Source organism: Anguilla anguilla, chromosome 1 (genome assembly GCF_013347855.1).
Source record: "Anguilla anguilla isolate fAngAng1 chromosome 1, fAngAng1.pri, whole genome shotgun sequence".
NCBI classification, from domain to species: Eukaryota; Metazoa; Chordata; class Actinopteri; order Anguilliformes; family Anguillidae; genus Anguilla; species Anguilla anguilla.
Window position 1 is genome coordinate 8,002,748 of NC_049201.1, and position 25,486 is coordinate 8,028,233.

The 25,486-nt window shown below is 50.6% G+C and overlaps 1 protein-coding gene across 1 annotated transcript in view; it reads left to right on the forward strand.

Moving 5' to 3' along the window:
- LOC118237206 (papilin-like) overlaps positions 1-25,486 on the forward strand; it is a 36,388-nt gene that overhangs the window by 8,346 nt on the left and 2,556 nt on the right. The window contains exons 4-27 of the mRNA XM_035435704.1: positions 4,123-4,183; positions 5,420-5,522; positions 6,453-6,583; positions 7,116-7,239; positions 7,481-7,561; positions 7,887-8,059; positions 8,494-8,617; positions 9,653-9,779; positions 10,281-10,346; positions 13,190-13,394; positions 13,750-13,926; positions 14,121-14,271; positions 14,534-14,614; positions 15,144-15,303; positions 16,383-16,467; positions 16,930-17,056; positions 20,040-20,433; positions 22,157-22,405; positions 23,236-23,363; positions 23,490-23,592; positions 23,797-23,943; positions 24,040-24,167; positions 24,285-24,393; positions 24,597-24,772. Of these exons, the coding sequence (XP_035291595.1) occupies positions 4,123-4,183; positions 5,420-5,522; positions 6,453-6,583; positions 7,116-7,239; positions 7,481-7,561; positions 7,887-8,059; positions 8,494-8,617; positions 9,653-9,779; positions 10,281-10,346; positions 13,190-13,394; positions 13,750-13,926; positions 14,121-14,271; positions 14,534-14,614; positions 15,144-15,303; positions 16,383-16,467; positions 16,930-17,056; positions 20,040-20,433; positions 22,157-22,405; positions 23,236-23,363; positions 23,490-23,592; positions 23,797-23,943; positions 24,040-24,167; positions 24,285-24,393; positions 24,597-24,772 (3,410 nt within the window). The remainder of the gene's footprint in view (positions 1-4,122; positions 4,184-5,419; positions 5,523-6,452; positions 6,584-7,115; positions 7,240-7,480; positions 7,562-7,886; positions 8,060-8,493; positions 8,618-9,652; positions 9,780-10,280; positions 10,347-13,189; positions 13,395-13,749; positions 13,927-14,120; positions 14,272-14,533; positions 14,615-15,143; positions 15,304-16,382; positions 16,468-16,929; positions 17,057-20,039; positions 20,434-22,156; positions 22,406-23,235; positions 23,364-23,489; positions 23,593-23,796; positions 23,944-24,039; positions 24,168-24,284; positions 24,394-24,596; positions 24,773-25,486) is intronic.

Sequence of the window (25,486 nt, forward strand, 5' to 3'; positions counted from 1 at the left end):
TGTCTAGCACATAGTTACCTTGGCAACGCATGAGGGTGATGCAACCCCGTGCTTATTGTAATTCCTGTTTACTTCTCCAGCCCAGCGTGACCCTATTTTAGTAATGCTTACTTCTTAGACGTGCAAAAAACGCTCTCTTTCTTTGCCCCGGGTCCATGTCCATGACAAATTGGTTTGGGGATTTATAAAAAAAGAAAGAAAAAAAAAAGAAAAAACTTTTTGTAGCGTTCCATCATTCAAGTTGGCAGGGACTGTACATATGTGAAGGCTTTTCTTGGTGTGATTCTTGGTCTTAGTACCCGTTTTCTTTTTGTAATAACAGCGCATCATTGCTTTACAGTGCTCCGGTCTGAACCAGTGTTTGTTTACCTTCACATTTCGATCTGTCTGAAATGCGGGTCATCGCCCTCGGTCACAAGTTATGCTTAAACACACATCTCGCGCGTTCCTTTTTTCTTGTTTTTGTTTCTTAACCAGATTCTGTGCCGTCTGTTTTGTTTTTTTCTCCTATTTGAACTTTAACTGCCAGTTTGTTCTATACTGGTCGCTGTTTCTCTTCACGCTGCCGTGCACCAGCACAGCTGCGCTGCCGTTGTGCCGTGGCGCATGCAGGTGGCAGGTGACCAGTTGACTGGAGGGGCAGCTGGTGCGCAATAAGATTCGGGCTGCCAAATGCCTGGTTTTCCGCCGGAATATCCGATTTTAAAATTATTCGTACAGGTCTGGTTTGTGGTGAATAACTGTCATAACTGAATAAAATGACTGTTAGTTTGTACTCCCCCGCCCTGGTCCATGATCCGTTCTGATAGCCCCCACCCCCTCCGGTCAGTGAAAGGTTCCAATAGCGAGAACAATCACAACCCCCCCCCCCCTCCACCATCAGCTCCCCACCCACCGCTTTCATGATTAAGTTGTTCGGGTTTTGACAAATTCTATAACTGGCAACCATAAATGAGAAAGGGCACACCCTGACCCTACTGACTGACACCTCCTCTCTCTGTGTGATTCTACAGCCAAGCATATTAAGTAGTGGGGCTCCGTATGACACTTCAACCAAGGGCGTTGACTCACTGTCCTTGGTTACTTGGTTACAGACGGTGGCGCGTCTCTATGGCGGGGAATGCGTCATGTGGACGAGCTATTTGCGTGGACCCCTTGCACAGCTCCCGAACATATTTTAGTTTTTCACGTTAGCCTCACGGCTCTTACCTGAGTCACCTGGTATTAGACACCTTCGTCAGGCACGTCTGTCGTCTGTGAGAACTGCTTGTTATCGCTGTAGGCTCCGAGCCTCTCCCTGCCACACCCGATAAAGTTGCTAAACATTGCCTCACAGGGTACTGCCAGACCTGGGTAAACGTCTCTGTGGGCCTGCAGTGTGATTGGATGCCTTAGGCAATGAACCCCCGACCAATGAACGCAAAGCACTTTTTTGTTGTTGTTGTTGTTGTTGTAATAATGAGCTCTTCATATTCTTAATGGCAGTGTAGAATATGACCATCGCAGCAGACAGTTTTGTCAGCAGAAATGGACTCATCTTATTAAGCCATTCTTCCCCTGTCAAGTTCTCTAGGGGTATTGTCCCTTGCAGTTTTAAGAAATCACCAGCCATCGAGTATAAAACGAAACTCTGTTGATTGCTTGTGAAATTGTTTGATTTAGGGGCCATGTACCTCTGGTCTGTCTTCAGTTGGTCTTACTCCTTCTCTTTGTCCCCTAAGACAGCTGTCTCCCACAGCAATTAGGGAAACCTCAGAAAATTTGTCAGCCAGGTTGTGACCTGCCCCAAAAACTCCTAATCCCTTGTTTTGAGGATTAATTAATAACACGGTGTTATAGCATTCAAAATTAAATCCAAATGTCAGTGATTCATTAAAAATACTCTTGGTACAAGCCCTGTACTGTTACACACAATTATCCAGTTTATTAACTATTGGACGACCTACAATAAAAATTGTTTTGCATCGTTTGCTCTCTAATTTCATTAACCTGACTAGTAACCTGGTAGGGCCTTGTAAATTACCTAAATATGCCTATCTTGAAACTTTTTTTTTTTTTTTTTTTGAAACAACGGATTATCTGGTTGTGCATCATGATAAATGCAAATGAAAATATTCAAAGTACGCCCCAAACCAGAGATCTTTTTATTTGCCCGCACAGCACTGATTTCATATTTTGGGGTAGTGGCTCAGTCCTGTTTGACTACCTGTGTGTTTCTCTCGGGTAGGTTCTCCACCCAGTTGGCAGGTACCGCCTCGTTCATATTGGCCTCTTGGCTGGGCATTGGGTTTCATGTTTGCTCTTGTTTCTCAAGAATGATGCTGAGGTAACCCCTGTGTGAGAGCCCTGTGTGTTCTCGGTTTGAGATGGAATTCTGAGCGCAATCAAACGGCTGATAAGAATGTGTTTTGGCTTATTTTAAATGTAGCCTATTTAAACAACCCCAGGGAGTGGCCGGGCTGGATTCAACGTACCTTTGTCCTTAACCTGACTAGAAGGCAAGTGTAATGTTGCCTCACAGCTAAAAGGAAGCATTTGGTTTTCCTTCAGATGTTTGGCTCGTAAGTTAATTTTGGTGATTTTTGAACTTGCCAAACTGTTTGGGAAGGGGAAAAAACCTAATTGTGATTGAAGGTTAGCGACAAGAATTGATCGATTTCAGGCCAAATTCCCGTCTTGCCCTGTTGGCTCCACTCAACAACAGCAGTCAGGTCCTGATGGCACCCCTGTCTTATTCCAAATACTGGAAGTCAGGTGAACACTTCATAAAAAAATTGCGTTCACTTTAGGAAATCTGTTACTAATTTTGGAGTGATGGCGTTTTTTTTATCCCGCTGTTGTTTTGTCAGGTTTTGTGTTTGTGCTGATTTCCTGTGGCCTTCAGAGAAAGCTACTGTCACATCTGGCTGCGTGGGAATCTAAGGCTGTGTTTTCGAACCGCTTTGCCGGAACAGCTGGCCTTGTGTGTGGAGGTTAGACACATCCGAGGAAGTGTAAACAAATGCCTCGGGTTGTGGTTTCAGCTGCGTGAATCAGCATTAGCTAACTGTGCCGTGTGAGAATGATTGTTTGAGTCTTAACTTTGCCATTCATTGCCCAGTACCCGTGGCAGGCAATATGAAGTCTTAGGGTTAAGTATTATTAGTCTGTTTTACTGAATCTTTTTTTATTTTTTATTTCTTTACTCTCCTCTTTTTTTTTGTTGCTGAATTGAATTGGTGATGTGAATCCCCGCACCAGGTATGGAATTTCCCCATTTTGAAACGGGAATTTCAGATGTGAAAGAGAACAGACGCATTCCACGGGATGAAAGGTGAACAGGCTTGAATGCTAGCACCGGTCCCACCCTCCGGCCTGGCGCAGTCTTAAGGTTTTTGACGCTTTAATCCCATTTGCACCGGCAGTGTTCGTCACCCCCTAATTCCACCCCTCCCCCACCCACCCCACCCCATCCCGCTTGTCCCATCCCATCCCCTGTGAGTGAACCCTGTTTTGAGGAAGAGGCCAGACGCAACCAAACCCCCTTCCACCATCTGTTTGTGCTCTGTTGTGTCGTGCCGTGCCGGGTGATTCAGAGACCGCTGGCTCACCTGAGAGGGTTGTTCTGTCTCCTGGGCGTGTCTGCTGGCCCCGGTTACAGCGCTGTCAGGCGGTCAAGTTTCACCGCCAGGCGCTCGCTGCCGAATTCGGAAAAAAGACTAAGCTTGTCTGGCACGGCACTGGGGCTCCCAAAAACAGTACGGGCCTCTCGACAGGGTTAAAGTAGGGCAAGGGCGGGGACAACAGGGGGGGTGTGTGTGGGGCACAACCACCCAGAATACAACCGCGCCCAGATTAGGCCACACCCTTCATATCTTTGGGAGGGAATCATCCCTGCCTGTAGGTGTGTGTGTGTGTGTGTGTGTGTGTGTGTGTGTGTGTGTGTGTGTGTGTGTGTCTGTCTGCGTGTGCCAGGCAGATCCACAGTTGAGCCCTGCGGTTAGATTTTTCTTCTCGTCTTCTCCTGCCTGCCATGGTTAATGATTTATACTCCGGGCCCGGGCTGTGAGTGTTTGAGGGCTCTCCTGCATTTGTGACCTCTGACCCCTTGTGACACGGTATCGTAATTCTTGTGTTTTACAGGTCGGATGGAGGGAACAATTGCGTGGGACCCGCCAAGTCTTACCGTTCCTGCAACATACAGGTACGCGTGCACGCGCAGGCCTGCTCGAGCGCGAAAATTTGCCGTGCTCCGATTCTGACCTTTAAAAAGTGCGGTTTGTGAAAAGGCAGAGAAATCTTAAAACAACAAAAATCACCTCAAAAATGTGGATTTCATTTTTCCCCTGTGCATTTTTTTTTGTGATGAGTGTATTTTTTTTTAATAGCTTTTTGAGATTCAACCCAGGTCTCTTGTGAATGATTTACGGTCCTGGCCACTTTCCAGCACCCCTTTCCCTTTGGGAAGAAACCTCAAAATATGCCGTTATAATAACCGAACGTCACTCAAACAATTTTTCGCCTACTCCTTCCCATGAAGTGTCGGCATTTTTTTCAACCTTTTTTTAAGATTCTCGGTGACAGTTGAGGGTAGGAACCCTCTTTCTCACTGCGCCGAGATTACAAGAGGTATAAGAGATAAAAGAAATAAAAGAGATAACGACAAGCATCAATTAAAACAGTTACAATTAAAATGGATCAAATCTGAGATCAGGGATCTAAAATGGGCCAGTGATAGGATGGAATTCAATTTAAGTCTTTTTTGCAGTTCATTCCAGGTGTGAGGGGCAGAGTGTTTAAAAGCAATCCTTCCTAGTTCCGAGTTGGTTCGAGGAACGTGGAGTGTTAGCCATTGTTTTCTGTATGAATTATGTGCCAAAACATTTTTCATGAGGATTCATGAACGTGAAGAGTTAAAATCGGCGTGGTTCACCGTCATGGTTACTCTGGGGAGGAGTCAGAGGAATATTAGAGATCTGGAGAGGTTCTTTGGGGGCCGCTTTGGGAGTTATTGGGATTAGAGAGTAGATGCTGCATGCATGGGGGGTTCTCTGTGTCACAGTTTTGAGCTGTGCAGCTGACTGTGTTCAGTGATGCTTTATTCTGTCTTTATTATTGCATAGTTGCAAACGTCTGTCTTCGCCTCTTTTCAGAACAATCCGTTACCCACGAAAAAAGAATTCAGCGATGCAGTTGGGTACTTCCTGTAAAACGTACTGTTTACAGCAATTCAACACTACCAGGTGTACATTTGAATCCAAATGGGACCGTATGTCCTCTGTAAGAGTTGATTTAACACTTAATATTTTATTGTGAGTAGCCGACAGCACAGCTGAATTCTTTTTTTCATGGGAAATGGATTGTTTTGGATTTGCTTTTCAGAACAGTTGATTGGCTGTGACAATAAGTGTTTTGTGAACCCTGTGAACCCTGTGTGCAGGACTGTCCTGAGGGATCCCGGGATTTTCGGGAGGAACAGTGCTCCCAGTTTGATGGGCAGGACTTCCAAGGGAAGCTGTACAAGTGGCTTCCTTACTATGGAGGTAAGGAGGGCGGAGCCTGAGGCGTGATCCTGGGTTCAGGATGTCTGTGGTTCCTTGTTTTTATGCTAGTTGTCCATGTTGTGCAGTTCTACAGTGACCAGCAGGAGCCAGTAATGTTCATGAGCATGTTCATGTTCACTGTAATTGTCACTGGAGTACTTTTAATGAGGCAATATGCAATATTTCATTATGCAAGTGGTTACTTGGCTACTCATCTTGCCAAGGCAATGGGGTTCTAGATTTTGGATGTGCGGTGCGGTCCTGAATCAGTAGTGTAGCTGTGGCTTTTGGGGGGGGGGGCGGGGGGGGGGGCGGGGGGGATTGGGATTATCCTTGTCTCTTCCTCCACTGCAACTCCTCTGGCTAATTTGGTGCACTTGCCAATCTGTGCTCAGTCAAATTGACAAGAGGATGTTGCAGCAGTGAAAACTGGACATTCCAAATCAGACAAAGTGTTTGGAAAATTTAGAAAAAAATTGGACTGAAAAAAAAAACTGTATTGGTGATGATCAGATTTAGTCGGTGAGTGCTTATACAGAAAAGCTAAGCAGAGTAAGCAGGGCTCTAACCCTGGGTGGGCAGTGTCCACCACCACCTGACCCCGCCCATCATCTGTGCCGCTACCTCAGGATTGCCATTTAGCTGCCACAAATTTGGTCAACGTGAACATTGCCTGACTGACCATGTTGGTCACCAAGCTACACCCTGAGCCGACCAGAGGAGGTTGGGTTTCCCCCTTGAGCCTGGTTCCTTTCGAGCGTTCTTCCCATCTGCCACCGGGAGTTCTTCCTTGCCACTGTTGCTTTAGGCTTGCTCCTGCGGGGGTTTAGGCCAGGGTTGTCAGTGAAGCGTATTGCGACAGTTGTTTGCGAAATGCGCTATATAAATAAAGTTTGATTTGATTTGATTGGACTGTTTCCCTTCTGAAAGCGGAGAACCCTTGTGAGCTGAACTGCATCCCCAAGGGGGAGAACTTCTACTACCGGCACCAAGCGGCCGTGGTGGACGGCACGCCCTGCCACCCGGGGCGCCGGGACATCTGCGTGGAGGGGGTCTGCAAGGTGAGTGGAACAGCCTCGCAGGCTTGGTATAGTCTGTGTGGAGGTGGTCTGCAAGGTGAGTGGAACAGCCTCGCAGCCTTGGTATAGTCTGTGTGGAGGGGGTCTGCAAGGTGAGTGGAACAGCCTCGCAGGCTTGGTATAGTCTGTATGGAGGGGGTCTGCAAGGGGAGTGGAACAGCCTCGCCGGCTTGGCTTACTTCTGTGTGAGGGGGGTCTACATGGCGGGTGTAACAGCCTTGAAGTCTTGGCTTAATCTGTGTGGAGGGGGTCTGCAAGGTGAGTGGAACAGCCTTGCAGGCTTGGTTTACACACCCACACGCTGCATGCATTATGCCAGGTGGAAAAGTGAATTAATCCACCATTACCGCTGCGGGCCGTGATACAGTGTGTTCTCACAAAGCGGCGTTTGAATTCAAGCCACATGGGAGTCATGAAACCTGACCGTGTATTAATCGTCCTCCGATGCATAACCTTGAATCACCCCCCCCACCCCTCTCTGTTTCCTGTGCTCTGCCCCCCCCCCCCCCCTTAGCGACTGGGCTGTGATCACATGCTGGAATCGCCTCATGAGGAGGACCCCTGTTTGCAGTGCGGGGGAAACGGCCAGTCCTGTTACCTGGCCAGGAACAGCTTCTCTGTGCCCAGCCTGCCCAAAGGTGACCGTGCCCCCCGAGGGAGGGAAGCTTCCGGAATGCTCTCTACCCCTGGATTTTTGTTGTTGTTGTTGTTTTTTTGTGTGTTGCTTTTTCTGTCGTAAATGGTAAATGGACTGCATTTATATAGCGCTTTTATCCAAAGCGCTTTACAATTGATGCCTCTCATTCGCCATATATCTCTGTCGTATATAAGGGCCATCTTGGAAAAAAATTGTTACTTCTTTTCGCCTCCCCCCTCCAGGGTACAATCAGATGTTTATCATCCCCGTGGGAGCTACCAACATCCGTATCCGAGAGACAGTCCCCTCGCGCAACTACCTGGGTGAGTTCGGGCGGGATTCGGCCCGCGGAACCAGGCAGCGCTAACTGTGCTTGAGTTTGACCTCACCGTCTGGGTAGACCTAATGAGTGCGGCTCTGCACCATGTGATCTTGGGGAAGGGGCGATGGCCGTGTTTCAAGAGGATAGGAAGGGAGTTAACAAAGAGCAGAACTAAATGATGAATGTTTCGTATATATCTCCGTTATGGATTCATGTGGTTTCCTGTTTTTTTTTTTTGTCAAAACGTTCGGATGTGCCGGGGGTTACACAGAGTGTCATTGCCATTGTCTTTATTTAAAAAAATAAAAAATAAAAAAATGTTTTAGCCATCAAGAATCTGCGCGGGGAGTACTACCTGAACGGGCACTGGGTGATCGACTACTCACGGGCGTCGCCCATCGCCGGCACCGTGCTGTACTACCAACGGGGCGCGGAGGGAGAGTCAGTCCCCGAAACCATCACGGGACGGGGGCCCACGACTGAACCCCTGATTGTAGAGGTCAGACTGGCGCCCTCCTTTCTGCCTTTTTTGAAAATGTTGTTTTTAATCAAACAGAGAGCTAGATTAGGACTGCACTGTTCCCTCCGATTTCCTGTGTTTTTGTGATACTGTTCCCTGTGGAGTAAACAATAAAAAAAGAAAACCCCTTCGCCAACCAAAAATGATCAGATAGAAAAAAGTGCTCTAATCTAAAAAGTCAGACAGTACGTTCAGTTCAGTAAAAGAAGTTCAGTTAGAAAGAACACATTTATGAGTACGGTCACACGTTTTTTGCTGAAACATGTTACGTCATTCTCAAACACACCCTGTTACACATGCGCACACACATCCCCACACACACACACACACACATACACACAACCACACACACACACACACACACTGTAGATCCCCTCTCCCGCTCTGAACCCCGATCCTCTCTCCCCGCCCAGATCATCAGCCAGGAGCAGAACCCGGGTGTGGAGTACGAGTACTACCTCCCGCACAACCGGCCCGCTGAGAGCCAGTACTGGAGCTACGGCTCCTGGACCCCGTGCAGCAGGGAGTGCGGGACAGGTCAGCTTCCGTCCCTCCTTCCTAATCCTCTGCCGGAGGTGTCATCACCTGAGGGGGGAAAACTCCAGGTTCCGAAAGTTAAAATCCGCCCCAGTATTTTATGTCCAGTCACCTGGATTATGGAGGACGGCAGTGTAGCACAGTGGGTAAGGAACTGGGCTTGTAACCAAAAGGTCGCAGGTTCGATTCCTGGATAAGGACACTACCGTTGTACCCTTGAGCAAGGTACTTAACCTGCATTGCTTCAGTATATATCCAGCTGTATAAATGGATACAATGTAAAAAATGCTATGTAAAAAGTTGTGTAAGTCGCTCTGGATAAGAGCGTCTGCTAAATGCCTATAATGTAATGTAATGCTGTTCGGCACAATTCTTCAGCCAGGAGGTAGAACTAATGAAGTGAAATCAGCTGGCTGAGTTCATGGGTGTAAGAAAAAACACGGCAGGACTTTTACTTTCTGACCCCTGAACTTTTCGCCTCTGACGATCACACGCACTTAACATAATGTCTCGTAAATATTCAAGCTGTTAAACACCATAATCTGTCGTGATTGACCTGCCCGTTTAATTGCATTGTGAAACGGTCTGATTTTTGTTTATGGATGGAAGGTTCAGAGTAATCTACAGCGTAAAGGCACATATTATTTGGAAGTACTTTAGTAAGGGAACGGGATGGGAAAGATCCAGCTCAGACAGACACATCTGTTGACTCGGCGCATTTTGCTCTGGCTAACTTTGCATCTGTTTTTCCCCTCGTTAAAGCAAAGCCTTTCTGAAATAGTGCTAAACAGGAAGTAGTCACGGCCTCACACCGTTCATTACATTAAAAAACGAAAAAGGGTAATGACACGTGTAGCCATTTCGCCTCTACAATTTATACTAAATAACAGTTTTCAGGGAGTCGTAATGTCTGTGCCGCACATAATACGAGCTAAAATGCTCTCGCGCCTAAAATGAGAATTGAGGAGATTCTGAAATAAATAACACGTCTATCGCGTTGGAATGTGCAGTTCCTGACACTTCGCCTCTCGCCAGGGTACCAGTCCCGGCTGGTGTTCTGCACCGTCGACAACGAGGCCTACCCGGATCACATGTGCCAAGCCCAGCCCCGCCCTCTGAACAACCGTACCTGTAACACCCAGGCCTGTCCGCAAACTCACAGGTGAGCGGTTGAAAGCATGCAAGCGGGCGGGACAGAAAGAATGTTTGTTCAGCATTTTGGATCCTCGTTGAATATAATGAATGCTGTTTTGGAATAGCGTGTAGGATGCTGTGGTCTGGCGTATGATGCCGATGCATTGTGACCTCACAATGGGCAGTTGCCATGGCGCCTCAGCTCTTTAGACAGAAGGTTCTCCGGACCATCTAAGCTTTTGAATGGTAGTAGGCCGTGCGTGGAGAGACCTATTCGGTCCCTTGAAAGGAAATGCAGGATAGAGAAAAGGTGAGCCTACGCAGGTGAGCCAAGGTAAGATTTTTACAAAGGAGTCATCTGTAGTAGACATGCCCAGGGGAGGAGAGGAGCTAAAGTAGAGGGGGCGGGAGCCAAAACCAAAAAAAAAAAAGCTTTGGGTGAAATTGTGCTACGTCATGGCAGACAGGGGAGAGAGGGTCCTGCTTGCGACAGGACCTCACTGCTCTTGGTGTTGTTCCCGTTTGAAAGGATGGCGTACCTGTACCAGCCGCTAGTGTGGAGGCCCTTGGAGAGGCCCAGAACGTTTGTGTACAGGTAACACGCTGCCCCCACTGAGTGCCGTGCCACGGTGGGCACGGGCAGGTGGGCACGGAGTCCGTGTCTGTTCCTCTCACAGCCTGTCCTTATTCGTTGCGGCGCTCCGATCGTGGAAGCGTGGGGCAACTGCCCAGCTCAGAGATCTTGCCCTTCCTTTTTTAATCCACACACACACACACGCGCACACACATACACACACACACGTACATACGCACACATGCATACACACCCACACGCACACAGTACACACGCACACAGTACACACACACGCACATGTATACACACACACACACACACACACACACACGTACATACGTACACATGCATACACACCCACACGCACACAGTACACACACACACACACACACACACACACACAGTACGCACACACGCACATGTATACGCACACACACACACACACACACACACAGGGCTGCCGTCAGTGGGGGACAGCTGGGTTCATCTTCCCAGACCATGGAGAAGTGGGGGGGGGGGGCAATGGTCTGTGAACTAGTGGTAAATATTATTGTCCTGTGCCTGGGAATAATATATTAATATCATTTCATCCCAGGCACTAGAATTTCACCCGGCAGCTCTGCACACACACACACAAAGAATAAACAGGAAGTGGACAGAGACAACGGGCTTCATTTTGTGCCTTCATTTCCTGGCATTGTTGAAGCCTGGGTAACAAATGTCCCACACCTGTGCCAAATCTGCCCTGTTCTCCCCCTCTTCCACTTTGACCCCATCACCAGCATCTTTGATCTCTGACCTGGGTTGCTGTCTGGCTGCTCTGTAGCGTAGCCTCTGCGTTAAAAGTTGTGTTGTTTTTGTCCCTTGAACTCGTCTGCTTGTTTTGCTGATACTTGGAAGAATCAAAAGGCAATTCGCCAAGGTCTTTGTGCCTCTGCGTCAGTGTTTCAGTGTCCAGTGTCTGCTTCTTCTGCACAAAGAAATCACTTGTGAAAATGTGTCCGGTTGCCAGGATACAGCCCTTTAAATGGTTGTCTTTGGTAGCTATCCCGTTTCCCGCCCTGTCCCTTTGATGTCTTCTCAGAAACCTGAGACCCGTGTTTGTTCTGGGAGCCTGGTGTCTCCAGGCAAGGCTTCTGTTCAGTGGTGTGGACTGTCTGCCATTGTGCATTTCCAAACAGTTCAAAGGGGGTTGCCCTTTATTACTAAATGTCAGTCACAGATATGAAGACTCACTAGATGTGCATTCACTAGGATCATGCAATCGTTGTGGATATAAAAAAAAAAAAAAAAAAGAACGTTTTGAAGTTGAAGGTTGCCTGTGTCCTTTTAGTTAGTGTGCCTGAGATAGGATTGGGCCTAATTGCGTTATCCTTGAGTGTGTGTAGCTATGAGTCTGCAGCTGATCCACATTTTATGGTAAGGGATGCTTTATGCTACCATCGTTCACCATTTAAGCACAAACCAGACTGAAGATGCAATAGAAACAAGGGTATATTAAATTAATAGCTAGCCTTATCCAGGGACGGTCTTAATAGACATCAGTGAACTGTTACACAAACAGAAACAACTAACAAACCAGTTGAGATTGGCCAGGTGCCAATGCAGCATTCACAGCTTAAAATGAGCTGCCAAATTCATGCTTGGAAGCTGGGCGAGGCTGTAATATATTAGACACTGTAAGTAACGAGTGTGACTGCTGAAACATGACTGTCCTGTTAACTGACGGCTGGTGACTGCTTTCTGTTTTCTTTTGTCGGCTGCCTGTTTTGTTTGTTGTCAGCATGTGGGGGGCATTAATAGCTGTCGATGTCGTCTAGATTAGCGCTGGCCCGCGCGAGTTCCATTTAAAATTTCAGTTGGGCGCTACGTGGTTCTGGAACACAGGAGAGTTCGCGGCGGCGGCGAGCTCCTGGGCTCTTGATTGGCTGGTGTGATAGCGGCCTGTGGCCTGAACATGACCGATTCGGGTCTGGACTGTGTTATAAGCTGACTTGTGCTATAAGGCCACAGCCGGCTTCTTCCCCCCAGTGGATGGTGGGCTTCAGTGGGCCGAGATTCCTGTGGTTACTGCTGCCTTCTGGGGCCCCTAGTTGCACAACAGACGTCTGCAGTTTCAGTGTACAGTATGTCGTCACTGAGGAGCCTGGTTTTCCTGTTATTGTTATTGGGTTATTGTGTGGACAGTAGTCACAGGCCCATAGGCGAGTGTATCGGAGGATTGCGCACAGTCCGTGTACTTGTGCATGTGGTTTAGCACTGACGCGAGAGCGCGCTACAATTGACGTCCCCCAAAATTGGCTTTAAAACACGTAAAAAAAATAACAGCATGGTGATGTGTATGTTTTTAGGAGCATAAAAGACCAGCGTTCATAAGGAATAAATAAAGTTTCTTTGATTTCTTTTATTTCATGAGTTTTCAGAAGCGACCATATTCACTTTTACAGATTTAAAAATGAGTGGTTAATTGAGTGACCCAGCAGCAGTTTTCAGATTCCATAACTGATCATGCTGTTGCTTCGGTAGCTACGCTAGTCACTGCTAAGCGCCCGTAGTGAGCAGTAGTGGAGTAGTGTGCGCTAATGTAGTGTGTGTGTGTGTGTGTGTGTGTGTGTGTTTGCGTGTGTGTGTGTGTGTTTGTACCATCCTGCTGCTGTGCTGTGCTTCTGTGGGTGGCAATCCGGTGGCAGGGGCTGCGACGCTAGTCTGCAAAATTTGGACCAGCAGAAGGAGGCGTTTGGGGCGTGGCTTCATAATAACTGGCAATTTCTGTATTTTTATTTTTATTTTTTCCCACTTCTCACACCCCACCCACAAACACTTGCCCCCCCCCCCGCCCCCCGCCCCCCCCCGGGCGCGCTCAGCTGGAAGACGGCGGAGTGGAGCGTCTGCACGGCCACGTGTGGCGGGGGCTCCCAGACGCGCAGCGTGCAGTGCATATCCCATGAGGCCGAGGGGCCGCGCGTGGTGGAGGACAGCGTGTGCGCGGCCTACGCGCCGCGGCCCGCCAGCCAGCAGGCCTGCGGCCTTCAGCAGTGCGCCGAGTACAGCACCTCCTCCTGGGGCCCGGTGAGTACTGCGGGCGAGGGAGGGGAGGGGAGGGGAGGGGAGGGGGCGACGATGGTGGGAGAGGGAAGGATGGAGGGGGAAGGGTTAATTAAGGTTATGCTCAGTCGTGTGTGGGGGGTTGGGTGGTTGGGGGCTGGGTGCAGTGTTGGCGGGACGGGAGTGAGGGATGGCGGGGGGGGGAGGGGGCATAGTGTTGGCGGGAGAGGGAAGGGTTAATTAAGGTTATGCTCAGTCGTGTGTGGGTGAAGTTTTGGCAGAGGGGGGGTGAGGGGGTGTAGTGTTAGCAAAAAAAGGGAAGGAGCGGGTAATGATGCTCCTCCTCACTCTTGGTTTTTTTTTACGGCCCCGTGGACAGTGTTCAGTGACCTGTGGCGCCGGCGAGCAGACCCGCGACGTGGTGTGCATCGGGGCGGGCGGGGCCCGTCTCCAGGACTACGCCTGCGGCTTGAGGCCCCGCCCGCCGCACAAGCAGCCCTGCCAGATGCCCCCCTGCTTCCGGCGTATCGCCTGGCACATCGGCGACTGGGGCCTGGTGAGCCGGACGCCCGCGCCGCTGCCGCACCGTGCGCCGACCTGCCAACTTCAGCGCCACACACGCTGGCGTGCTGCGCCAGAGTCTTTAGCCTTTTTTAAAACGTGAGCGCGCCTCTCATCGTCGTGTCACTTCCTCTGTGCCGTCCTCTCTTCCTGCCCCCCCCCCCCTCGCTCTCTTCCCCCCCCCCCCAGTGCTCCAAGAGCTGTGGTTCCGGTCTGCGCGAGCGTCAGGTGATCTGCTCCGACCGGGACCGCATCCTGTACACGGCCGACCGCTGCAGCCCCCACCCGAAACCCCCCACGGTGGAGTCCTGCAACGCGCAGGCCTGTTTCTTTCCGCAGCGTGAGTCTGACCCCCCCCCCCCCCCCACCCCACCCCACCCCACACCGGCCCCGCACGCTTTCATAAATAGAGCAGTCAGCTGGCTACTACACCGTGACTAATTTTTTTATTTAACTGTCTGTCTGTCGTGTTTCGTTGTGTCTGTATCATTGTGTGTGTTTCTGTTTTCTTGTCCTTGCGTGTATGTGCTTGTATATGTTTATATTCATATGTGTGTGTGTGTGTGGTTTTTGTGTGTGTGTGTGTGTTCATCTCTTCGCAGTTGTACCCAGTATGCAGGATCCAAGCGGCCATGACAACACCATGCTCGGGTTCCGGCCCTTCAACGACAGCTCCACTTCAGGTTTCTCACGCGCTCATTTTCATTCATGTCCACCTCCCCATTCATAAAGTGCTGCCTTGCCCCCTTGCCTCTGCGCCCCCCCCCCCCCCCCATTACCGCCCGGCACTAATTATCCGGCCCTGAGTGGCATGTTTTCCTGGGTTTTGTGGGGGGGGGGGGGGCGAGGGCGAGGGGAGGGGGGTTGTCGGTCTGATTAAAATATTTGAGGGGCAGTGAAGTGTGCCTTCGAGCTGTGGCTTTACTGTAGTGTGTGTGTGTGTGTCTGCTTTTGTGTGCGTTTGTGTGTGTTTGTGTGTGCGTGTGTGAGTTTTTGCATATTTTAGCTGCCGCTTGCGTAAACACTCAGTTGCTGGGCTATGCTGTTGTGTTTTGGCTCTCATGTAGCTGGGTCCTACTGTATTTTGGCAATATTGTGGTTGAGTTATGAGGTGGTATTTTGGCTCTCATGTGGTTGGGTTATGCTGTGATATTTAGTATTTTGTGTGGTTGTTTTCCCCCTTTGTTGTAAGTGTAAAACCACTGTTCTCAGTCCATAGGCCGAATATTGCGAACCCGTCCCTCCCCAACATCTTTGACGGCTACCAGCGGAACTGTTCCCAGTCCTACTACGGCTGCTGCCCTGACGGGTTCACCCCTGCCAACGGACCTCAGGGCCAGGGCTGCCCCCAGGGGTCCTGCGTACGGAGCAGGTACGCCTACCTGCACGGCCCCATGGGGCGTCCCCATAGGGGCCACATAGCTCAGGAGGTAAGAGTGGTTGTCTGGCAGTCGGAGGGTTGCCGGTTCGATCCCCCGCCCTGGGCGTGTCGAAGTGTCCCTGAGCAAGACACCTCACCCCTAACTGCTCCCAACGAGCTGATTGGTACCTTGCATGGCTGCCTTTCACCGTTGGTGTGTGAGTGTGTGTGTAAATGGGTGAATTAGAGACATAAATTGTAAAGCGCTTTGGATGAAAGCACTATATATATGTAGTCCATTTACCATGGCTCTACTGGCCCAGCATAAAGCGCCCCATGGCCCTGGCCCTACCTGGACCCCCCCACGGCTCTACCTGCACCCCCCCACCCCCTCAACAGCCCTACCTGAACCCCTCCCTACACCCCTACCTGAACCCTCTCCGTGGCCATACCTGAATCCGCCCAAACCCCTACCTGTGCCCCTCCCCGAACCTCTATCTTCCCCCCTCCCCACTCCCTTACCTGTGCCCCTGCTTGTGTCCCTACCTGCACACCCCGCCCCCCCCCCCCCCCCCCCCCACACACACAGACCTCTACCAGCCCTGCTACGTGCTCCACTTCCCACAGAAGATCCTGACCTGATTAATGGCTCCTGTAAATATGCTGTGACTTGCTTGCTTTTCACTTTTCAAACAACGCTTGGAACAATGTATTTAAACAACAGACAAAACCAACATAACAATTCACAAATTAAAAAAAAAAAAAAAAATTTGGCCAGTTATGATCTTAGAATGAGTTTGGATTTTTATCAGAAGTGTGCTGGAGTCTGACGTGCTTTTCGGAGTTTCGCAGGAGTTTAGAATCGGCATGAAAAATGCGGCTGCTCGACAGCTCAAAGGCGGATCCGTGCATGTCGGATCGAAAGGCGTGTGTTTGGCCGAGAGGCTCCTCTTGCGCGTAGTGTGCGGAACTGACACCGGGTGCCAAACTGCAGATTTTAAAAACGCGATGGCCCTTCTCATCTTCCCTCCGTTGCTGTGTGTGGGACGAGGACCACGTTGTGATTTTTCGTTTTTGTGTCTCTCCGTCAGGTACGGGTGCTGCCTGGACGGTGTGACCGTGTCTCCGGGTCCCAATCGGGAAGGGTGTCCCGAGAACCCGGGGCTGCCCCCCACGGTGAGGGCCTTGTTTAGTCCTGTCCTATCGGGGTTCGCCCCATCTTCCCTGACTCCGCCCCTATCATACCCTCCCCCCACTATCTCTCTCAGTCCACCCCTAACATCCCCCTCTCTCTCCCTCTCCGCCCCTTACATTCCCCCTCTCTCTCTCTCTCTCTCTCTCTCTCTCTGCCCCTAACATCCCCCCCTCTCTCTCTCTCTTCACCTCTAACATTACCCCCTCTCTCTCTCCACCCCTTACATTCCCCCTCTCTCTCTCTCTCTCTCCACCCCTTACATTCCCCCTCTCTCTCTCTCTCCACCCCTTACGTTCCCCCTCTCTCTCTCTCTCTTCACCTCTAACATTCCCCCCCTCTCTCTCTCTTCACCGCTAACATTCCCCCTCTCTCTCTCTCTCCGCCCCTAATATCCCCCCCCCCTCTCTCCGCCCCTAACACACCCCCCCCCCCCCCCCCCCCAGGACCCGTTCCCGGCCCAGCCCAACGCCCCCAGGGACTGCCGGCTCAGCCTCTTCGGTTGCTGTGACGACCAGGTGACGCCGGCATTAGGACCCCGCAAGGAGGGGTGTCGGAATGCCCCCACAGGCGGTGAGTGTGTGTGAGAGAAGGAGGGACGGGGGGAGAGAGGAGAGGGCGGGGTAAAGCAAGATGGCGGTAAAGATCATAGGGACTTATGGAACAGATTTTGGATGCCTGGGAGTATTAGTTCTGCACTTAAGTGTTAGAATTCACAAGTATGAAAATGATCTTTCATGATAAGTAGTTAAGTATTTAAATGTCCACGGTTCATACACAGAAGCAGATCGCGCGGACACACACACTTTGCGCACTGTCCTTTCCTTTGAAGGAGTTCTTTGGAGCATTTTTGTCTGAGGCACAACCTTGGCGTTACACAACGCTTTAAACCCTTTCTGGTGTTTGGAAGTGAAACGTTGGGATTTTGGGTGGATGTGCTGTTCTAACAGTGAGGTGATGGGATTTTGGGTGGATGTGCTGTTCTAACAGTGAAGTGATGGGATTTTGGGTGGATGTGCTGTTCTAACAGTGAAGTGATGAGATTTTGGGTAGATGTGCTGTTCTGACAGTGAAGTGATGGGATTTTGGGTGGATGTGCTGTTCTAACAGTGAAGTGATGGGATTTTGGGTGGATGTGCTGTTCTAACAGTGAAGTGATGAGATTTTGGGTGGATGTGCTGTTCTAACAGTGAAGTGATGAGATTTTGGGTGGATGTGCTGTTCTAACAGTGAAGTGATGAGATTTTGGGTGGATGTGCTGTTCTAACAGTGAAGTGATGAGATTTTGGGTGGATGTGCTGTTCTAACAGTGAAGTGATGAGATTTTGGGTGGATGTGCTGTTCTAACGGTGAAGTGATGAGATTTTGGGTGGATGTGCTGTTCTAACGGTGAAGTGATGAGATTTTGGGTGGATGTGCTGTTCTAACGGTGAAGTGATGAGATTTTGGGTGGATGTGCTGTTCTAACGGTGAAGTGATGAGATTTTGGGTGGATGTGCTGTTCTAACGGTGAAGTGATGAGATTTTGGGTGGATGTGCTGTTCTAACAGTGAAGTGATGAGATTTTGGGTGGATGTGCTGTTCTAACAGTGAAGTGATGAGATTTTGGGTGGATGTGCTGTTCTAACGGTGAAGTGATGAGATTTTGGGTGGATGTGCTGTTCTAACGGTGAAGTGATGAGATTTTGGGTGGATGTGCTGTTCTAACAGTGAAGTGATGAGATTTTGGGTGGATGTGCTGTTCTAACAGTGAAGTGATGAGATTTTGGGTGGATGTGCTGTTCTAACAGTGAAGTGATGAGATTTTGGGTGGATGTGCTGTTCTGACAGTGAAGTGATGAGATTTTGGGTGGATGTGCTGTTCTAACGGTGAAGTGATGAGATTTTGGGTGGATGTGCTGTTCTAACGGTGAAGTGATGAGATTTTGGGTGGATGTGCTGTTCTAACGGTGAAGTGATGAGATTTTGGGTGGATGTGCTGTTCTAACAGTGAAGTGATGAGATTTGGGTGGATGTGCTGTTCTAACAGTGAAGTGATGAGATTTTGGGTGGATGTGCTGTTCTAACAGTGAAGTGATGAGATTTTGGGTGGATGTGCTGTTCTAACAGTGAAGTGATGAGATTTTGGGTGGATGTGCTGTTCTGACAGTGAAACGTTGGGATTTTTGACTGGACCACAACACTGGACTGTCCTACAAACCAGCCCTACAAACGCGAATGTCTGTGACCGAGTGACTGAGTTATGCAGTTACACCATTGGTCAGCTGGATGAAGTGTGTTAGGTCCAGCCATATGCTAGGTTTTGACCTGGTCTTGTTTAGATTTTGGGTGAATGTGCTGTTCTGAAAGTGAAACGTTGGGAGTTAGGGGATTTTCGGTGGATGTGCTGTTCTGAAAGTGAAACGTTGGGAGTTAGGGGATTTTGGGTGGATGTGCTGTTCTGAAAGTGAAACGTTGGGAGTTAGGGAATTTTGGGTGGATGTGCTGTTCTCAGTGAAACGTTGGGAGTTAGGGTATTTTGGGTGGATGTGCTGTTCTGGAAGAGAAACGTTGGGATTTTGGGTGGATGTGCTGTTCTGACAGTCCACACACTGAAGCTGCATTCCTGAGTTACCCCTCCAGCCCCTGGGCTCCCGGCGTGAGTGCGCTCCGTACCACGTGCCTGTGACATCATCAGTCAGTCTCTCCAGCGCCTGGGGGGGGGGGGGGGTGCAGAGGCCGAAGGAGCCTGAACAGGCGGGGCGCCCTCAACGCTGAGTGCCGCTACGTTTCTCGCGTAGAGCAGCTGAGCGTTGTTCTGTGCCGGGTTTATTATGCTGTATAGGCTGTATGGGGATCCGGATTGGCTAAGCACAGTGCGCTGTGTTTTTTGTTTTGTGCTGAGTTTATTAAGCTGTATGGGGATCCTGATTGGCTAAGCACACTGCGCTGTGTTTTTGTTTTGTGCTGGGTTTATTATGCTGTATAGGCTGTATGGGGAACCTGATTGGCTAAGCACTCTGCGCTGTGTTTTTGTTTTGTGCTGAGTTTATTATGCTGTATTGGCTGTATGGGGAACCTGATTGGCTAAGCACTCTGCGCTGTGTTTTTTGTTTTGTGCTGAGTTTATTAAGCTGTATGGGGAGCCTGATTGGCTAAGCACTCTGCGCTGTGTTTTTTTGTTCTGTGCCGGGTTTATTATGTTGTATAGGCTGTATGGGGAGCCTGATTGGCTAAGCACTCTGCGCTGTGTTCTTGTTTTGTGCTGAGTTTATTAAGCTGTATGTGGAGCCTGATTGGCTAAGCACTCTGCGCTGTGTTTTTTGTTCTGTGCCGGGTTTATTATGCTGTATGGGGAGCCTGATTGGCTAAGCACTCTGCGCTGTGTTTTTTTGTTCTGTGCCGGGTTTATTATGCTGTATAGGCTGTATGGAGATCCTGATTGGCTAAGCACTCTGCGCTGTGTTTTTTTGTTCTGTGCCGGGTTTATTGTGCTGTACAGGCTGTATGGGGAACCTGATTGGCTAAGCACTCTGCGCTGTGTTTTTTTTGTTTTGTGCCGCGTGGCGCGCTGCAGGCCACCGAGGGGTGTGCTCCGAGCCCCGCCTCCCCGGCCCGTGCAGCGACTGGACGGCGCGCTACTACTACGACCCCGCCGCCGGCGCCTGCTCCCACTTCTGGTACGGGGGTTGCCAGGGCAACGGCAACAACTTCGCCTCGCGGGAGGACTGCCAGCGGGAGTGCCAGGGCTGGCCCCGGAGCCAGCCGCACACGGTGCAGGTGGCGGCGCGCGGGGGCGGGAGGGAGGACGCCGCCGCCGCCGCGCCCGACCGCTCGCGGGACATGAGGAGGGTGTTCACCGTGTCCTCCTCCGGGAGGCAGCGGGGAACCAGCACCGGCGCGGCCTCCGAGGCCCACAGGGCCCAGGTGCGCCTGCGCCGCCCCGCCCCCGACCAGGTGCAGAACGAGAGGTAAGAGCGCTGGGGCGGAGCGGCCCGGCTCCAGCCCCAGGCCCCGCCCCCCCGGGGAGGGAGGAGCCCGCCCACCTGTGCGACTCTTTAAGTCTGAGATGAGTGAGTGATGAGTCCCAGATTAGATTCAGTCTGTCAAAACACTCCCAGGCACACAGACACACACACACACACACACACAGGCACACACACACACACAGATATACACACAGGCACACACAGACACAGACACACATGCACACACACACACACACAGACACACACACACACACATATACACACAGGCACACACAGACAGGCACACACGCACACACACACATGCACACATACATATTGTACACACGCACACACACAGACACACACACTCACACACACACACACAGGCACACAGACGAACATACACATACATGTGCAAACACAGACATGCTCACACACATACGCACACACACTGGCACACACACATACACACGCACACAGGCACAGGCACACATGTACGCACACACACACACACACACACACCATGTCACCGTGTGGAAGGACCCAGGATTTGTGGACCTTGAAGTGCCTCTGTTGGACAGTGCCCCTGCTTTTTGGATTGTACCTTCACGCAGACTTTTTTTTCTACTCATTTTTCCCCCTCCATCATTGTTTGCTTCGAATGATGTTAGCCTTGTAGCGCCTGCCACACCGCCAGCCTTGTGCCACCGCCGCCCACATGCTTCCTGTCATTGCTGATGTCACAATAAAGAATCGGCTGCACTGTTCCACCTGTCTGTCTGCCTGTGTCTCTGTCCGCACCCTAGTGGAAGAACCATACATGTGCAGATAAAGATACAGTTTGCAAATCTATTCGTGGTTAAACTAAATTATTTTGTGTTCATATAATTAAAAAATTGAACAGGCTGTGCTGATATTGTAAGTGTATGGTTGCTCTGTACAGGAAGCTGTCTGTATTTCTGGACCCAGAATCCCTCTCTCCATCATGACCTGGACCTCAGAGTTGTCTGATTGGCTCAAAATCACGGGGGCGGGTGCAAGAGTTTCAGATTGACTAAATATAATTCTAGTATTAGTTGATAAACCTAATCGTGAGTTTAAGTTTGTACTGATATTGATAAAATCTGGAGGATTCATCTGGGGACAGAAAGAATTCATTTTAATCTTTCCAATCAGTCCATTGATCCAGTGGGACACCATGAGGCTTAAAGGATCCCAAATGTATGAAAACAAAATGTCCCTCTGGATCAAAGGACTGATACGCATGTGTTGATCATCTTTGGACCACAAACGGAATGGGAATGAAGCCTGTATTTGTGCAAAGATCTTCAGTTCACTTTTTCCTTTTTTCTTCTAACTGTTCTGATCTGCTCATCGGATATTTCGTTCCCTTTCGTGCAAAAATTGCGGTTTCGGTTTGAGGTCACGCGGGGGACACTTTGCATCACGTGAGCCACCAACAACAGAAGGCAAATCGGCCCTTTTCCCCCTGTGGGTTACCTTGGTGACCGGTCCTGGCAGACGGGCCTCCTCTGACATCACGGGGTCTAATCATTTCCAGTGGGCCTGTTCTCTGGGACCTGTTTTTGTTTTGGGGGGTTTGGGGAGAGTTGCTCAGTACACGGCTTGGTGAATTTGACCCCGCCCCCCGCCCCACACCCCACACACACACACCCAGTCCAGTTACTGGTATGCGGCCAGGCCGTTAATGATCATTCTGGTTAAATTTAGGTGACTGCATAATCTGCCGCCCCTGCACTGTCTGTGTCTCTACACCCTTCTCTCCTCCTGTCCCCCCTCCCCCCCCCCTCCGCCCCTCCAGCGTGGCAGGCGTGAGCATCGATCAGTCGGACCCCTCCACGGTGGAGGGGCGCGTGGGGCAGAGGGTGGTGCTGCCGTGCCGGGTCACCCCCCTGCCCTCCTCCACCGTCGTGGTGGAGTGGAGGAGAGACGGCGTCCCGCTCACCGCCAACAGGTGAGAGGCGGGCAGCGGCCCCGTCGCCTTGGAAACGCGCGCTCTCACCTCTGCGTGGGGGCATTCAGATACGCTGAGCTCATTTCGTTGAGGTGGAAGACGCTCGGTGCAGTAGGGCTACGTCCATTTTGTAAATCCCTACTTAAGACCCACCTCTCCTGTGTCACCTGCCCATGGCTTCCACTGTTGCCTTGATTAGTATGCCTGTGTTTATACTTTATTCTGTACTCTCTTCAGAATCTATTTTGTCCTATGTATCTATTTTGCTTTCTATACATACTGTTTTCTTTTTTCTTTTTTTTACCATTTTAAGTTTGTTAAGCGGCCTTGGGCTCTGGAAAGGTGTCTTATAAATCGAATGTATTATTATTATTATTATTATTATTTATCACAGCTATCAATGCAGTACTTGTGAACCATGTGTGTTTTAGCCAGAAGGTAACTCACTCCCTCTCTCCGTCCGTTCCTCTTCCTCCCTCCCTCTCTCTCCCTCTCTCTCCCCCTCCCTCCCTCCCTCCCTCTTTCTCCCCCTCCGTCCCTCTCCCTCTCTCCCCCCCGCCCTCCCTCCCTCTTTCTCTCTCTCCCTCCCTCCCTCCCTCCCTCCCACTCCCTCTCTCTCTCCCTCCCTCCCTCTCTCCCTCTCTCTCTCTCTCTCCCCCTCCCTCTCTCTCCCCCTCTCCCCCTCCCTCTCTCTCCCCCTCTCCCCCTCCCTCTCTCTCTCCCTCCCTCCCTCTCTCCCTCTCTCTCTCCCTCTCTCCCTCCCTCCCTCTCTCTCTCTCTCTCTCTCTCTCTCTCTCTCTCCCCCTCCCTCTCTCTCCCTCTGCATCCAGGCATCAGCAGCAGCCCAACGGCTCCCTGCTGGTGGGGCCCCTGACCCTGCAGGACTCCGGCTGGCTGCTCTGTGTGGCCACCAGGGGTCAGGAGAGAGACCACCGCTACATTTACCTGTCCGTCTCGGGTAAGGCTGCTCCGGCCGCCGCGCTTGCGGTGTCACGCGTGCGTTTGGCCCCCTGATTAAAAACCCCGCTGTTGGCAGAAGTGGGAGGGCTGTGGCTTTATGTTCGATCTGTCTGTGTGACCCCAGAGTCGCCCCAGACGGACCCCGGCCCCCCCATCCATGGCGGATCTGATTGGCCGAATTCTGGAAGCGACCAGTCGTCTGAAGTGCCCCGACAGAACTCCCCCAGGTACTGAAACACACACACAGACACACACATGCAAACACACAAACACTCACAGTCTCTCTCACACACACATGTGGGTACGCACGTGCACACGCGCACACACACACACGCACACGCACACACTCACTCACACTCTTTCTCTCACGCACACGCACACACACGTCTACCTTTGCATACACACACGGATGTGCTTCTCCCATTTTCCAGGTTCAGTATCGACCAATCAGGCTCCTCGCTGGTGCAGCGGCGGGTGAAGCAGACAGCCAGACTGCCCTGCAGAATCAGCCCCGCCTCTGCCTCGTCTTCAGTCAACATCGAGTGGACCAAAAATGGACTTCCCGTCAACTCCCTGAGGTAACAGCTGAGCCTGCTGTGTGTGTGCGTGTGTGTGCGTATGTTGGCTGTGTTGTCGTATGAATATCCGTGATTAGCTGCTGTGGTGTTCTGTAGACACACTCAGCAATCAGATGGCTCATTGGTTATTGGTCCGCTGACCTCTGAGGACTCTGGGTTCTACACCTGCACTGCCTCCACCCACCACCAGAGGGAGCACAGACAACTGCAGCTCAAAGTAGCTGGTGAGGATACTTCAGTTGTATTTTTAAAAATTATGTACACATTTAGCTAAATCTACAGTATTTACCTTTAATGCGCATAATTGTTTTCAACAAGCCGTGTGTATTTGTGCACCTCAGAGGCCCTGCGGATTACTACAGCCCCCAATAACGTACACGTGTCCCGGGGCAGCACCGCCCACCTCCCGTGTGTGGTGTCCGGGGACAACGTCAACGTTGGCTGGTCCAGGTGAGGTCAGAGGAGCGCTCTTCCCTCAGGCCCCCCGGGAAGGGCTTACGTCACCCCCCCTGCTGCGTTCTGCTCGAGCCGACGGAAACCCCCCCCCGGCAACCGGGCGGCCATTTTATCTTTACCACCGTTTCAATTGGTTATTCCGTTGTGATGTCATAATAGGGTGCAGGACTGTGTCTGACGGCGCTGTCGTCCCTCAGGAACGGCGTGCCGGTGCGGCCGGACGGCGGCCGCGTTCAGGTGTCGGTGGACGGCAGTCTGATCCTCAACAACGTGCAGCCGGCGGACGAAGGTGCGTACACCTGCAACGCCTACATCGGAACTTTCTCTGTCAGTGCCACGGCCGAGGTGCGCGTCAGCAAGGACACACAGCCAGGTGAGGGCCACTGTTCCCCAACACCTCGCACGCTACCGTGTGCAGCCGGTCGGCCTCTCTCTCTCTCTCTCTCTCTCTCTCTCCTTCCTGTCTGTCTGTCCCTCTTCCTCTGCTCTCTCCCTCTACCTGGTTACAATGATCACAGAAATGTGTGTGAATCTTATGAGAGATTAATTTTTTTTCTTTGTGCTCTCTTAGCAATTTTGCATTTTGTTTGTGGAGGATCTTTCTCGGCACAAGGTCTTCAGTCTAAAACAGGGGTGCTCAAGGAGCAAAATTTTTGCTTACTGAATTACTTCCTGGGTCAGGTCAGTCGGGGCGGACCTGTCTGGGTGAAATGCATGGCGATAGGTCAGATTCTACTCACTGCATGCCTGAAAATCATTTTTGCATGCTAGTCATGTGTGGAAGCGAAATCCTTAAAGAAGTATGAGTTGGAGAGCACATTTTAGCAACAGAAGAAAAAGGTGTCATTAAACTTGTAAATTTCACGTTTCACCTTTCCTCCTCCGCCACTTCTTCCTCGTTCACTCTTTCCATGCTGAGACATGCAGGGCTCTGAAAATGTGTGAATTATTGCAAATAATGTTTTTGTTTATATGTTTGAGGGTTTGGGGTGCACAATTTTGTTTACATTTTTTTGTCCTGTATAGTTCAGTTTTGTTTTTTTGTACTGCCCCAAATTTCATTTGCTCTTTGTTATTACTCACTGTT